Source organism: Crinia signifera, chromosome 1 (assembly GCF_055691185.1).
Source record: "Crinia signifera chromosome 1, ASM5569118v1, whole genome shotgun sequence".
Taxonomy (NCBI): domain Eukaryota; kingdom Metazoa; phylum Chordata; class Amphibia; order Anura; family Myobatrachidae; genus Crinia; species Crinia signifera.
The window spans coordinates 471,586,594-471,601,434 of record NC_139217.1 but is presented as its reverse complement, the minus strand read 5'-3'; the positions used below and the strand labels follow the sequence as shown (position 1 = coordinate 471,601,434).

At 55.8% G+C, this 14,841-nt stretch overlaps 1 protein-coding gene across 4 annotated transcripts in view; it reads left to right on the top strand.

The window, feature by feature from the left end:
* The window catches only part of UNC13B (unc-13 homolog B), a 314,963-nt gene that overhangs the window by 39,464 nt on the left and 260,658 nt on the right, over positions 1–14,841 (top strand). For all 4 annotated transcript variants that reach the window (XM_083155406.1, XM_083155407.1, XM_083155408.1 and 1 more), the window contains exon 3: positions 5,726–5,755. In XM_083155406.1, the coding sequence (XP_083011532.1) occupies positions 5,726–5,755 (30 nt within the window). The remainder of the gene's footprint in view (positions 1–5,725; positions 5,756–14,841) is intronic.

Genomic DNA, 14,841 nt, shown 5'->3' with positions numbered 1-14,841 from the left:
CTGTGAGTTATATAGTGGAAAAGCAGGGTGACCAGCAGCACAGAGTATATCAGGAGATAAGTGATGTGTCAGTGAGGACAGGGCTGCATGTGACAGGGGCAGTGACATGATGTGAGGAAGGGAATGGGGGCAGCAGGAAGCCACAGCCTGAGAGTTATATAGTGGGAGGAGCAGGGTCCCAGCAGCACAGAGTATATCAGGAGACGAGGGATGTGTCAGTGAGGACAGGGCTGCATGTGACAGGGGCAGTGACATGATGTGAGGAGGGGAATGGGGGCAGCAGGAAGCCACAGCCTGAGAGTTATATAGTGGGAGGAGCAGGGTCCCAGCAGCACAGAGTATATCAGGAGATGAGTGATGTGTCAGTGAGGACAGGGCTACATGTGTCAGGGGCAGTGACATGACGTGAGGAGGGGAATGGAGGCAGCAGGAGGCCACAGACTGACAGTTATATAGTGGGAGGAGCAGGGTCCCCAGCAGCACAGAGTATATCAGGAGATGAGTGATGTGTCAGTGAGGACAGGGCTACATGTGTCAGGGGCAGTGACATGACGTGAGGAGGGGAATGGAGGCAGCAGGAGGCCACAGCCTGAGAGTTATATAGTGGGAGGAGCAGGGTCCCCAGCAGCACAGAGTATATCAGGAGATGAGTGATGTGTCCGTGAGGACAGGGCTGCATGTGACAGGGGCAGTGACATGATGTGAGGAGGGGAATGGGGGCAGCAGGGAGCCACAGCCTGAGAGTTATATAGTGGGAGGAGCAGGGTCCCCAGCAGCACAGAGTATATCAGGAGATGAATGATGTGTCAGTGAGGACAGGGCTGCAAGTGACAGGGCATGTAGCAAAAACAAAAAGGTAATTTGCGGCTCCCTGAGGTGCGAGTTTGGATTTGCGGAGTGAATTTGAAATCATGAAATCAGCCTGCACCCCCCCCGGACATGCCCTCACGGGGTTGACCCCTTGTAGTAACAGTAAGTACCGATCCTCTCCTGTCTGTCCATTCTGGCGTCTCGCAGGCACCGTACACTATATCACACATCCTGATCTCCGTCAGGCAGCTCTGAGCTGACTGTAACCACACCTGACGTGACCTGAGCAGGTAGTCTTGCTGGCATTCTGCCCTTAATAACAGCATTTCCTTGTAATTCCCTACGCGGAATAGTTGGCCGGCGTAGCGATGGCGTCACGCATTGATCCTCGTCTTGGAGCTGCACAATATTTACCGAGTCTCTGACGTGGTTTATTATGTGACAGCTGGATCTGGAAGCCTTATAATCTGATCTGGAAGGTTTGTGCCCATTCATTCACGGTGGCTGTATGATTGCCTCGTGATTGCTGGACGGGTTTTCTCGCCAGCTCTGATTTCTAATAATAATGTGGTCCCTGATAAGACCTGCTCACGCCTGAGGAACCATTAATGTGCATGCTGAATTGTTTCCGTGTAGGAGAGCCGTCACTGCCATCTCCAGGTTCCATTGCCGGCGTCTGGAACTGCTAACTACTGGGTGTTGGTGTAGCTGCTGCATCACCTCTTTGTTGGTGCTTATGGTCATTTATTTAGGACCACCACGGTAGTAGGTTTAGTAGTAGTTTGGTTTAACACTGGACAGCCAGCCAATGGATTAGAGTGTCAGCTGTAGGTGTCAGGACATGGTCACAGTGTTATAGGAAGGGTGATATATACAGGAGGGCTCAATGGTGGCTCCTCCTAGTGGACAAACCTCGCTGACAGTTGGTGGTTGTACAATTTCATTGGATGTCCTGGAAAAAGTAGGAAAACATAAAGTGGTCTTATAGTACACCTTGGAGAGAGATAAAGTACCAACCAATCACCTCCTCACTGTCATTTTTACATCACTGCAAGTAACGTAACACCTAGAAGCCGATTGGCTGATACTTTATCTGCATCCCAGGATTAGTGAATAAGCTCCGCAGTAGAACATTAGGGCTGTGTGTCTCTGTAAGGAGTTTCAGTCCAGCTTTTAAAGATATTCTGGTTTTAAATCCAATTGACTGACCTTAGTATTTCACCTTTTGCTCAAACATATCTAAACGGGTTGGGATCATTTGGTCTACAGCAGGCATGTCCAACCTGCGGCCCTCCAGATGTTGTGAAACTACACATCCCAGCATGCCTTGCCATAGTATTGCTATTAGGGAATGCTAAAACTATTGCAAGGCATGCTAGGATGTGTAGTTTCACAACATCTGGAGGGCCGCAGGTTGGACATGCCTGGTCTACAGCATGATGGTCGACAGTCATTAGGTCAACACCATTAGGTTGACATGAGGAAAGGTCGACATGGGTCTAGGGTGAAAGGTCTTTAGTTCGACAGGTCGTTAGGTCGACATGTTGTTAGTTCAACAATGTTTAGGTCGACATGGGGTTTTTCAGGTTTTTTTTTTACCTGAATGTCAACACAGTCGACATGGACACAGTTTAAAGTGCACCGCATCCCCTCGCAGCGCTCGCTGCGCTCGGCACACTATTTTATTCTCTCACCACGCCGTAGTGGATGGTAGGGCATGAAATACCGCCTGTCGGCACATGTCGGCTCAAAAAACAGTGAATAACCCCATGTCCACCTTTTTGACTGTCGACCTAGATACTGTACAACTAATGACCTTTCAACCTTTTCCCATGTTGACCTTTTCCCATGTCGTCCTACAACCTGGACTGTAAGGCGGAGTGAGGGGAACTTTGCTGTAAGGACTGTGCTGTGGGGTGATGTGCGGAGTGTTACATGGCTGCTAGAGTGGGGCTAACGCAAAGTATGAATTGGTCTGTAACTAGCAGAAAGCTCTCCCCCCCCCCCCCCCCCCCTGCCCACGACCACCTTCCTGACCGAAAAGTTAAATGCTGTCATTGGCTGACTGCGGGGGTGTGAGCTAAGTGATCCTTGATACATCAGAAGTGACCCATCATATGATGACCGGGCTGCCACTTTTGATGTATTGGTAATAGATGGAAAAAATAGTAAAATTATTGGCGAAGGTGCAAAAAATAAATTTGACAGGACTTGGAATTGGGAGTGGGGCCCAGATAGGGGGCAGGACCTGGAGCGGGCAGAGAGCTGCAGCATTAATGGCAGGGGGTGGGATCAGGATGGGGCCAAATAGGGGGCAGGACCTGGAGCGGGCAGAGGGCTGCAGCATTAATGGCAGGGGGCGGGATCAGGGTGGGGCCCAGATAGGGGGCTGGACCTGGAGCGGGCAGAGGGCTGCAGCATTAATGGCAGGGGGCGGGATCAGGGTGGGGCCCAGATAGGGGGCAGGACTGGGGGCAGGGCCTGGAAGGTGCAGAGAGCTGCAGCATTAATTGCAGGGGGTGGGATCAGGGTGTGGCCCGTATAGGGGACAGGACTGGGGGCAGGGCCTGGAAGGTGCAGAGAGCTGCAGCATTAATTGCAGGGGGCGGGATCGGGGTGGGGCCCGGATAGGGGACAGGACTGGGGGCAGGACCTGGAAGGTGCAGAGAGCTGCAGCATTAATGGCAGGGGGTGGGATCAGGGTGTGGCCCGTATAGGGGACAGGACTGGGGGCAGGGCCTGGAAGGTGCAGAGAGCTGCAGCATTAATTGCAGGGGGCGGGATCGGGGTGGGGCCCGGATAGGGGACAGGACTGGGGGCAGGACCTGGAAGGTGCAGAGAGCTGCAGCATTAATGGCAGGGGGCGGGATCAGGATGGGGCCAAATAGGGGACAGGACTGTGGGCAGGACCTGGAAGGTGCAGAGAGCTGCAGCATTAATGGCAGGGGGTGGGATCAGGGTGTGGCCCGTATAGGGGACAGGACTGGGGGCAGGGCCTGGAAGGTGCAGAGAGCTGCAGCATTAATGGCAGGGGGCGGGATCAGGGTGTGGCCCGTATAGGGGACAGGACTGGGGGCAGGGCCTGGAAGGTGCAGAGAGCTGCAGCATTAATGGCAGGGGGCGGGATCAGGGTGTGGCCCGTATAGGGGACAGGACTGGGGGCAGGGCCTGGAAGGTGCAGAGAGCTGCAGCATTAATTGCAGGGGGCGGGATCGGGGTGGGGCCCGGATAGGGGACAGGACTGGGGGCAGGACCTGGAAGGTGCAGAGAGCTGCAGCATTAATGGCAGGGGGTGGGATCAGGGTGTGGCCCGTATAGGGGACAGGACTGGGGGCAGGGCCTGGAAGGTGCAGAGAGCTGCAGCATTAATTGCAGGGGGCGGGATCGGGGTGGGGCCCGGATAGGGGACAGGACTGGGGGCAGGACCTGGAAGGTGCAGAGAGCTGCAGCATTAATGGCAGGGGGCGGGATCGGGGTGGGGCCCGGATAGGGGACAGGACTGGGGGCAGGAACTGGAAGGTGCAGAGAGCTGCAGCATTAATGGCAGGGGGCAGGATCAGGGTGGGCCCCGGATAGGGGACAGGACTGGGGGCAGGACCTGGAAGGTGCAGAGAGCTGCAGCATTAATGGCAGGGGGCGGGATCGGGGTGGGGCCCAGATAGGGGGCAGGACCTGGAAGGTGCAGAGAGCTGCAGCATTAATTGCAGGGGGCAGGATCAGGGTGGGGCCCGGATAGGGGACAGGACTGGGGGCAGGACCTGGAAGGTGCAGAGAGCTGCAGCATTAATGGCAGGGAGTGGGATCAGGGTGTGGCCCGGATAGGGGACAGGACTGGGGGCAGGACCTGGAAGGTGCAGAGAGCTGCAGCATTAATGGCAGGGGGTGGGATCAGGGTGTGGCCCGGATAGGGGACAGGACTGGTTGCAGGGCCTGGAAGGTGCAGAGAGCTGCAGCATTAATTGCAGGGGGCGGGATCGGGGTGGGGCCCAGATAGGGGGCAGGACCTGGAAGGTGCAGAGAGCTGCAGCATTAATTGCAGGGGGCAGGATCAGGGTGGGGCCCGGATAGGGGACAGGACTGGGGGCAGGACCTGGAAGGTGCAGAGAGCTGCAGCATTAATGGCAGGGGGTGGGATCAGGGTGTGGCCCGGATAGGGGACAGGACTGGGGGCAGGACCTGGAAGGTGCAGAGAGCTGCAGCATTAATGGCAGGGGGTGGGATCAGGGTGTGGCCCGGATAGGGGACAGGACTGGTTGCAGGGCCTGGAAGGTGCAGAGAGCTGCAGCATTAATTGCAGGGGGTGGGATCGGGGTGGGGCCCAGATAGGGGACAGGACTGGGGGCAGGACCTGGAGCGGGCAGAGGGCTGCAGCATTAATGGCAGGGGGCGGGATTAGGGTGGGGCCTGGATAGGGGACAGGACTGGGGGCAGGGCCTGGAAGGTGCAGAGGGCTGCAGCATTAATGGCAGCGGGTGGGATCAGGGTGGGGCCCGGATAGGGGACAGGACTGGGGGCAGGGCCTGGAAGGTGCACAGAGCTGCAGCATGTTTTTAACATCCAGGCCACTATCCCAACACCATCGGTTCATTACCATTCGATGTCCACAAACATTGGAATGGTAAAAACACCACCATCGCATGTTAACCATTGATGGTCAATAAACCTCAACCATTGATCCGACGTCAGGTCGCCCTATGTACACATGGGGTACAAGTGCAGACCTGAGCAGATTTGTGGGGGTAATAGAGCACATGGCTAAGTATTGTACTGCGCTCTTGTGTGTGCATTTTATATATAAAATAAATCGTTCCTGATGCTACAGAGAGGATTTAACATTTTATTCTACAGCTGATGGAGACGTATTTCGTAACCCTTGTGCTATTGGTATTAATTGTGTTTTATTCTTCTCTTACAGTTAAAAAGGCCAAACTTCAGGGCCCCCCAGGTAAGGGTCCCCCCCTCTCTGTGTGGTTCCCCCCCCCCCTCTCTGTGTGGTTCCCCCCCCCTCTCTGTGTGGTTCCCCCCCCCTCTCTGTGTGGTTCCCCCCCCCTCTCTGTGTGGTTCCCCCCCCCTCTCTGTGTGGTCCCCCCCCCCTCTCTCTGTGTGGTTCCCCCCCCCTCTCTGTGTGGTCCCCCCCCCCCCCTCTCTGTGTGGTCCCCCCCCTCTCTGTGTGGTCCCCCCCCTCTCTGTGTGGTTCCCCCCCCTCTCTGTGTGGTCCCCCCCCCTCTCTGTGTGGTTCCCCCCCCCTCTCTGTGTGGTTCCCCCCCCTCTCTGTGTGGTCCCCCCCCCCCCCTCTGTGTGGTCCCCCCCCCCTCTCTCTGTGTGGTCCCCCCCCCCCTCTCTCTGTGTGGTCCCCCCCCCTCTCTCTGTGTGGTCCCCCCCCCTCTCTGTGTGGTCCCCCCCCCCCTCTCTGTGTGGTCCCCCCCCCTCTCTTTGTGGTTCCCCCCCCTCTCTTTGTGGTTCTCCCCCTTCCTCTCTTTGTGGTTCTCCCCCCCCCCCCTCTCTTTGTGGTTCTCCCCCCCCCCCCTCTCTTTGTGGTTCTCCCCCCTCTCTTTGTGGTTCTCCCCCCCTCTTTGTGGTTCCCCCCCCCTCTCTGTGTGGTTCCCCCCCCCTCTCTGTGTGGTTCCCCCCCCTCTCTGTGTGGTTCCCCCCCCCCATCTCTGTGTGGTTCCCCCCCCTCTCTGTGTGGTTCCCCCCCCCCATCTCTGTGTGGTTCCCCCCCCCCATCTCTGTGTGGTTCCCCCCCCCCATCTCTGTGTGGTTCCCCCCCATCTCTGTGTGGTTCCCCCCCCATCTCTGTGTGGTTCCCCCCCCATCTCTGTGTGGTTCCCCCCCCATCTCTGTGTGGTTCCCCCCCCATCTCTGTGTGGTCCCCCCCCCATCTCTGTGTGGTTCCCCCCCCATCTCTGTGTGGTTCCCCCCCCATCTCTGTGTGGTTCCCCCCCCATCTCTGTGTGGTTCCCCCCCCATCTCTGTGTGGTTCCCCCCCCATCTCTGTGTGGTTCCCCCCCTCTCTGTGTAGTTTCCCCCCCCCCCCTCTGTGTGGTTCCCCCCCCCTCTCTGTGTGGCTTCCCCCCCCCTCTCTGTGTGGCTCCCCCCCCCCCCCCCCCCCTCTGTGTGGTTCGCCCCCCCCCTCTGTGTGGTTCGCCCCCCCCCCCCCCCCCCTCTGTGTGGTGGTCCCCCCCCCCTCTCTGTGTGGTGGCTCTCCCCCCCCCCCCCCCTCTCTGTGTGGTGGCTCTCTCCCCCCCCCCCCCCTCTCTGTGTGGTGGCTCCCCCCCCCCCCTCTCTGTGTGGTGGTCCCCCCCCCTCTCTGTGTGGTGGTCCCCCCCTCTCTGTGTGGTGGTCCCCCCCCCCCTCTCTGTGTGGTGGTCCCCCCCCCCCCCCTCTCTGTGTGGTGGTCCCCCCTCCCCTCTCTGTGTGGTGGTCCCCCCCCCCCCCTCTCTGTGTGGTTCCCCCCCCTCTGTGTGGTTTCCCCCCCCCTCCGTGTGTCGTCGTCCCCCTCCCTCTCCGTGTGTGTCGTTCCCCCCCCCCCTCTCCGTGTGTGTGTCCCCCTCTCCGTATATACGTCTCTGTAGTGCATAGGCGTGTTCCTGTGTGGTGGTCCCCCCCCCTCTCTGTGTGGTGGTCCCCCCCTCTCTGTGTGGTGGTCCCCCCCCCCCTCTCTGTGTGGTGGTCCCCCCCCCCCCCCTCTCTGTGTGGTGGTCCCCCCTCCCCTCTCTGTGTGGTGGTCCCCCCCCCCCCCTCTCTGTGTGGTTCCCCCCCCTCTGTGTGGTTTCCCCCCCTCTGTGTGGTTTCCCCCCCCCTCCGTGTGTCGTCGTCCCCCTCCCTCTCCGTGTGTGTCGTTCCCCCCCCCCCTCTCCGTGTGTGTGTCCCCCTCTCCGTATATACGTCTCTGTAGTGCATAGGCGTGTTCTCCTACATCCTATCTCATACTGTTCCGGGCAGCGCATTATATTCAGGAGCCACATGTCTGTGATATAGAGCCGTTACCACACGCGGACTAACAGAACAGGTTATTGGCCTGAGCAATAGTTATTGTGGTCCTAAGGAATATATGGGGGCCCGTAGTCAGCACAGAGCAGCCTTATTTAGGTGAGACCCCTGTACAATATCACACCATAGGAACGCGTGCTCCCCCTGTCTGATCAGGCTAATGGTACTCGCTGCATGTATAGCAGACTGGCACAGGGGACGTTATCCCAATCCCATGTCACCTTTCCTGTAACCACACACAAAGGGTTAACGTGCAGATTGTGTGATGTCTCCTGACGCATGTCGCTGTGGGCTGAATATATAGGAAGAGGTTCCGGCTGTCCTAGATAGTGAATGTCAGGGTGGTTGGTGGTCGTTGGATGAAAGACACAGCGCTTATATGCCGGATAATTCTGTACAATTGTTCCCGGGGATCTGCAGCTTTCTGCTAATACAATAATCCACAGCCGCTGCCCTGTGCGGGTTTAACCCTCTCTCTGCCGGCTTAGGTGGCAGCGCTCCAGGCTCAGACTGATAGGGCCGGGGTGCAGGCTGTCCGGAGTGGGGGTGGGGTGCAGGCTGTCCGGGGGGGGGGGGGGGGGTGCAGGCTGTCTCTGGTCCACACCTCACTAACCCAGGTGCGAGGTGTGAACGGGGTATATAAGGGGCTATCAGCCTAATGTGCCAGCTCTGGGCTCTACTCTGCCTGTCCGATGTTGGGAAGGGCTGAGCCGGACTGCGGGAAAGGGACCAAAGCCTCTGATAACATCGGAGCGGGACTGTGGGAAAGGGATCAAAGCCTGGAATAACATCGGAGCCGTACTGCGGGAAAGGGACCAAAGCCTCTGATAACATCGGAGCGGGACTGTGGGAAAGGGATCAAAGCCTGGAATAACATCGGAGCCGGACTGCGGGAAAGGGACCAAAGCCTCTGATAACATCGGAGCGGGACTGCGGGAAAGGGATCAAAGCCTGGAATAACATCGGAGCAGGACTGCGGGAAAGGGATCAAAGCCTGGAATAACATCGGAGCCGGACTGCGGGAAAGGGACCAAAGCCTGGAATAACATCGGAGCGGGACTGTGGGAAAGGGATCAAAGCCTGGAATAACATCGGAGCAGGACTGCGGGAAAGGGATCAAAGCCTGGAATAACATCGGAGCGGGACTGCGGGAAAGGGACCAAAGTCTCTAATAATATCGGAGCAGGAGTGCGGGAAAGGGACAGAAGCCTGGAATAACATCGGAGCAGGACTGCGGGAAAGGGATCAAAGCCTGGAATAACATCGGAGCAATACTGCGGGAAAGGGATCAAAGCCTGGAATAACATCGGAGCAGGACTGCGGGAAAGGGACCAAAGCCTGGAATAACATCGGAGAAGGACTGCGGGAAAGGGATCAAAGCCTGGAATAACATCGGAGAAGGACTGCGGTAAAGGGATCAAAGCCTGGAATAACATCGGAGCAGGACTGCGGGAAAGGGACCAAAGCCTGGAATAACATTAGAGCGGGACTGCGGTAAAGGGACCGAAGCCTGGAATAACATCGGAGCAGGACTGCGGGAAAGGGACCAAAGCCTGGAATAACATCGGAGCGGGACTGCGGGAAAGGGACCGAAGCCTGGAATAACATCGGAGCTGGACTGCGGGAAAGGGACCAAAGTCTCTAATAATATCGGAGCAGGAGTGCGGGAAAGGGACAGAAGCCTGGAATAACATCGGAGCAGGACTGCGGGAAAGGGATCAAAGCCTGGAATAACATCGGAGCAATACTGCGGGAAAGGGATCAAAGCCTGGAATAACATCGGAGCAGGACTGCGGGAAAGGGACCAAAGCCTGGAATAACATCGGAGAAGGACTGCGGGAAAGGGATCAAAGCCTGGAATAACATCGGAGAAGGACTGCGGTAAAGGGATCAAAGCCTGGAATAACATCGGAGCAGGACTGCGGGAAAGGGACCAAAGCCTGGAATAACATTAGAGCGGGACTGCGGTAAAGGGACCGAAGCCTGGAATAACATCGGAGCAGGACTGCGGGAAAGGGACCAAAGCCTGGAATAACATCGGAGCGGGACTGCGGGAAAGGGACCGAAGCCTGGAATAACATCGGAGCTGGACTGCGGGAAAGGGACCGAAGCCTGGAATAACATCGGAGCGGGACTGCGGGAAAGGGACCAAAGCCTGGAATAACATCGGAGCAGGTTTGCGGGAAAGGGACCCAAAGCCTGGAATAACATCGGAGCAGGACTGCGGGAAAGGGACCAAAGCCTGGAATAACATCGGAGCAGGTTTGCGGGAAAGGGACCAAAGCCTCTGATGTCTGAATATGGAGTTAAACATAGATTTTGATTGGTCTGAAAGTATTTAACCGCTGAAATATGTTATACCGGGGTGTCGGAGGAATTACGATCAGCATTTAGTGCATGAAGGAGATTCTTGCTAAATCTCCTCCAAGTCCTTTGAGAAATTCACGCTAAATAAAAATGGGAAACAATCAATGTTCTCCTGACTTATTTATACTGCTAGTATATTTCCCCAAGCATTGTGCGCTCTGTGTAATTGTGCGTTTCTCTCACCCAGTGCCATCTAGTGGTGGAGAAATGGATTGCAGGGGTTTCTGTAATCACATCTGGGAATGACCTGATTCAATCTGTCCCATATCATCCACTGTATTGTTGCGTTAAGCAGTCAGTCGGTTTTACACATGGATCTGCTGCTTCTACATCTACGGACAGTGGGCCTGATTCAGACCGTATCGCTATTGTGTTAATTTGCAGAGGTCTGTGAATAGATAGCCGCCAGCCAAAGTGAAGAACCCGCCCGGTGCAAATCTGAGAGTGATCTGCTAATAGTCGCTATTCGCAAGTCTCTGCAATTCCCAAACCATGGAATTATTTCCCAGTCTGTACAAGTAGGTGTGGCCCCTCCACAACTCTGCCATAGAATCAGGAGCTGATGTCACAGACCACGTCCCCTCCCAGATATGGCCGGTTACCACCCACTCCCCACTGTTTCACACCCTCCCGTTCTGCTCCCGTGAGACCAGGACATGTAAAATAATGATTCCCAAATGATACCCCTTTTCGTGGTCCCCTGCAAAGATGTTTTTATTGCGTGTTTCCCCCTCACCCCTCCAACAGTGTCATTTTGCCCACCACGTGCTATTCCTGTAATGTGTACCCCCCAGGTTGCACACCCTGCCAGCAGTGACCTCCGCAGTGACCCCCAGCTGGTTGCCTGGGATGGGTCCCGTGCGGGCAGGATGTGGGTCACGTGGATGTTACCATACAGGGTAGATCGTACACAAGCACCCGCTCTCCCATATCTGCATCTTCTCCCATCACCACCGGTCCTTCTAATGCAGCCATCGGGGTGTATGGCTACGTCTTCTCGGGGTCTGTGCGGTATATAAATAATACCTACTAGAAGCGGCACAACAGATAGCGACATCCCAGACAGGGAAGAGGACCGGCACGGGGTGCTAGGATGAACACTACACATCCCAACATCTTCTCACATCACCACCGGTCCTGCTAATGCCGCCATCGGGGTGTATGGCTACGTCTTCTCGGGGTCTGTGCGGTATATAAATAATACTTACTAGAAGTGGCACAACATAGAGCGACATCCCAGACAGGGAAGAGGACTGGCACGGGGTGCTAGGATGAACACTACCCATCCCAACATCTTCTCCCATCACCACCGGTCCTTCTAATGCAGCCATCGGGGTGTATGGCTACGTCTTCTCGGGGTCTGTGCGCTATATAAATAATACCTACTAGAAGCGGCACAACAGAGAGAGACATCCCAGACAGGGAAGAGGACCGGCCCGGGGTGCTAGGATGAACACTATCCATCCCGACATCTTCTCCCATCACCACCGCTCCTTCTAATGCAGCCATCGGGGTGTATGGCTACGTCTTCCCGGAGACTGTGCGCTATATAAATAATACCTACTAGAAGCGGCACAACAGAGAGCGACATCCCAGACAGGGAAGAGGACCGGCACGGGGTGCTAGGATGAACACTACCCATCCCAACGTCTTCCCACATTACCACCGCTCCTTCTAATGCAGCCATCGGTGTGTATGGCTACGTCTTCCCGGGGTCTGTGCACTATATAAATAATACTTACTAGAAGCGACACAACAGAGAGAGACATCCCAGACAGGGAAGAGGACCGGCACGGGGTGCTAGGATGAACACTACCCATCCCAACGTCTTCCCACATTACCACCGCTCCTTCTAATGCAGCCATCGGTGTGTATGGCTACGTCTTCCCGGGGTCTGTGCACTATATAAATAATACTTACTAGAAGCGACACAACAGAGAGAGACATCCCAGACAGGGAAGAGGACCGGCACGGGGTGCTAGGATGAACACTACCCATCCCAACGTCTTCCCACATTACCACCGCTCCTTCTAATGCAGCCATCGGGGTGTATGGCTACGTCTTCCCGGGGTCTGTGCACTATATAAATAATACCTACTAGAAGCGGCACAACAGATAGCGACATCCCAGACAGGGAAGAGGACTGGCACGGGGTGCTAGGATGAACACTACCCCTCCCAACATCTTCTCCCATCACCCCCGGTCCTTCTAATGCAGCCATCGGGGTGTATGGCTACATCTTCCCGGAGACTGTGCGCTATATAAATAATACCTACTAGAAGCGGCACAACAGAGAGCGACATCCCAGACAGGGAAGAGGACCGGCACGGGATGCTAGGATGAACACTACCCATCCCAACATCTTCTCACATCACCACCGGTCCTTCTAATGCAGCCATCGGGGTGTATGACTACGTCTTCCCGGGGACTCTGCGCTATATAAATAATACCTACTAGAAGTGGCACAACAGAAAGAGACATCCCAGACAGGGAAGAGGACTGGCACGGGGTGCTAGGATGAACACTACCCCTCCCAACATCTTCTCACATCACCACCGGTCCTTCTAATGCAGCCATCGGGGTGTATGGCTACGTCTTCCCGGGGACTCTGCGCTATATAAATAATACTTACTAGAAGCGGCACAACAGAGAGCGACATCCCAGACCGGGAAGAGGACCGGCACGGGGTGCTAGGATGAACACTACCCATTCCAACATCTTCTCCCATCACCACCGCTACTTCTAATGCAGCCATCGGGGTGTATGGCTACGTCTTCCCGGGGTCTGTGCGCTATATAAATAATACCTACTAGAAGCGGCACAACAGAGAGCGACATCCCAGACAGGGAAGAGGACCGACACGGGGTGCTAGGATGAACACTACCCATCCCAACATCTTCTCCCATAACCACCAGTCCTTCTAATGCAGCCATCGGGGTGTATGGCTACGTCTTCCCGGAGACTGTGCGCTATATAAATAATACTTACTAGAAGCGGCACAACAGAGAGCGACATCCCAGACCGGGAAGAGGACCGGCACGGGGTGCTAGGATGAACACTACCCATCCCAACATCTTCTCCCATCACCACCGGTCCTTCTAATGCAGCCATCGGGGTGTATGGCTACGTCTTCCAGGAGACTGTGCGCTATATAAATAATACCTACTAGAAGCGGCACAACAGATAGCGACATCCCAGACAGGGAAGAGGACCGGCACGGGGTGCTAGGATGAACACTACCCATCCCAACATCTTCTCACATCACCACCGGTCCTTCTAATGCAGCCATCGGGGTGTATGGCTACGTCTTCCCGGGGTCTGTGCGCTATATAAATAATACCTACTAGAAGCGGCACAACAGAGAGCGACATCTCAGACAGGGAAGAGGACCGACACGGGGTGCTAGGATGAACACTACCCATCCCAACATCTTCTCACATCACCACCGGTCCTTCTAATGCAGCCATCGGGGTGTATGGCTACGTCTTCCCGGAGACTCTGCGCTATATAAATAATACCTACTAGAAGCGGCACAACAGAGAGCGACATCTTAGACAGGGAAGAGGACCGGCACGGGGTGCTAGGATGAACACTACCCCTCCTATCATCTTCTCACATCACCCCCGCTCCTTCTAATGCAGCCATCGGGGTGTATGGCTACGTCTTCCCGGAGACTCTGCGCTATATAAATAATACCTACTAGAAGCGGCACAACAGAGAGCGACATCTCAGACAGGGAAGAGGACCGGCACGGGGTGCTAGGATGAACACTACCCATCCCGACATCTTCTCACATCACCACAGGTCCTTCTAATGCAGCCATCGGGGTGTATGGCTACGTCTTCCCGGAGACTGTGCGCTATATAAATAATACCTACTAGAAGCGGCACAACAGAGAGCGACATCCCAGACAGGGAAGAGGACCGGCACGGGGTGCTAGGATGAACACTATCCATCCCAACATCTTCTCACATCACCACCGGTCCTTCTAATGCAGCCATCGGGGTGTATGGCTACGTCTTCACGGAGACTGTGCGCTATATAAATAATACTTACTAGAAGCGGCACAACAGAGAGCGACATCCCAGACAGGGAAGAGGACCGGCACGGGGTGCTAGGATGAACACTATCCATCCCGACATCTTCTCCCATCACCACCGCTCCTTCTAATGCAGCCATCGGGGTGTATGGCTACGTCTTCCCGGGGTCTGTGCGCTATATAAATAATACCTACTAGAAGCGGCACAACAGAGAGCGACATCCCAGACAGGGAAGTGGTCCGGCACGGGATACTAGGATGAACACTACCCATCCCGACATCTTCTCCCATCACCCCCGGTCCTTCTAATGCAGCCATCGGGGTGTATGGCTACGTCTTCCCGGGGTCTGTGCGCTATATAAATAATACCTACTAGAAGCGGCACAACAGAGAGCGACATCCCAGACCGGGAAGAGGACCGGCACGGGGTGCTAGGATGAACACTACCCCTCCCAACATCTTCCCACATCACCACCGGTCCTTCTAATGCAGCTATCGGGGTGTATGGCTACGTCTTCCCGGGGTCTGTGCGCTATATAAATAATACTTACTAGAAGCGGCACAACAGAGAGCGACATCCCAGACAGGGAAGAGGACCGGCACGGGGTGCTAGGATGAACACTACCCATCCC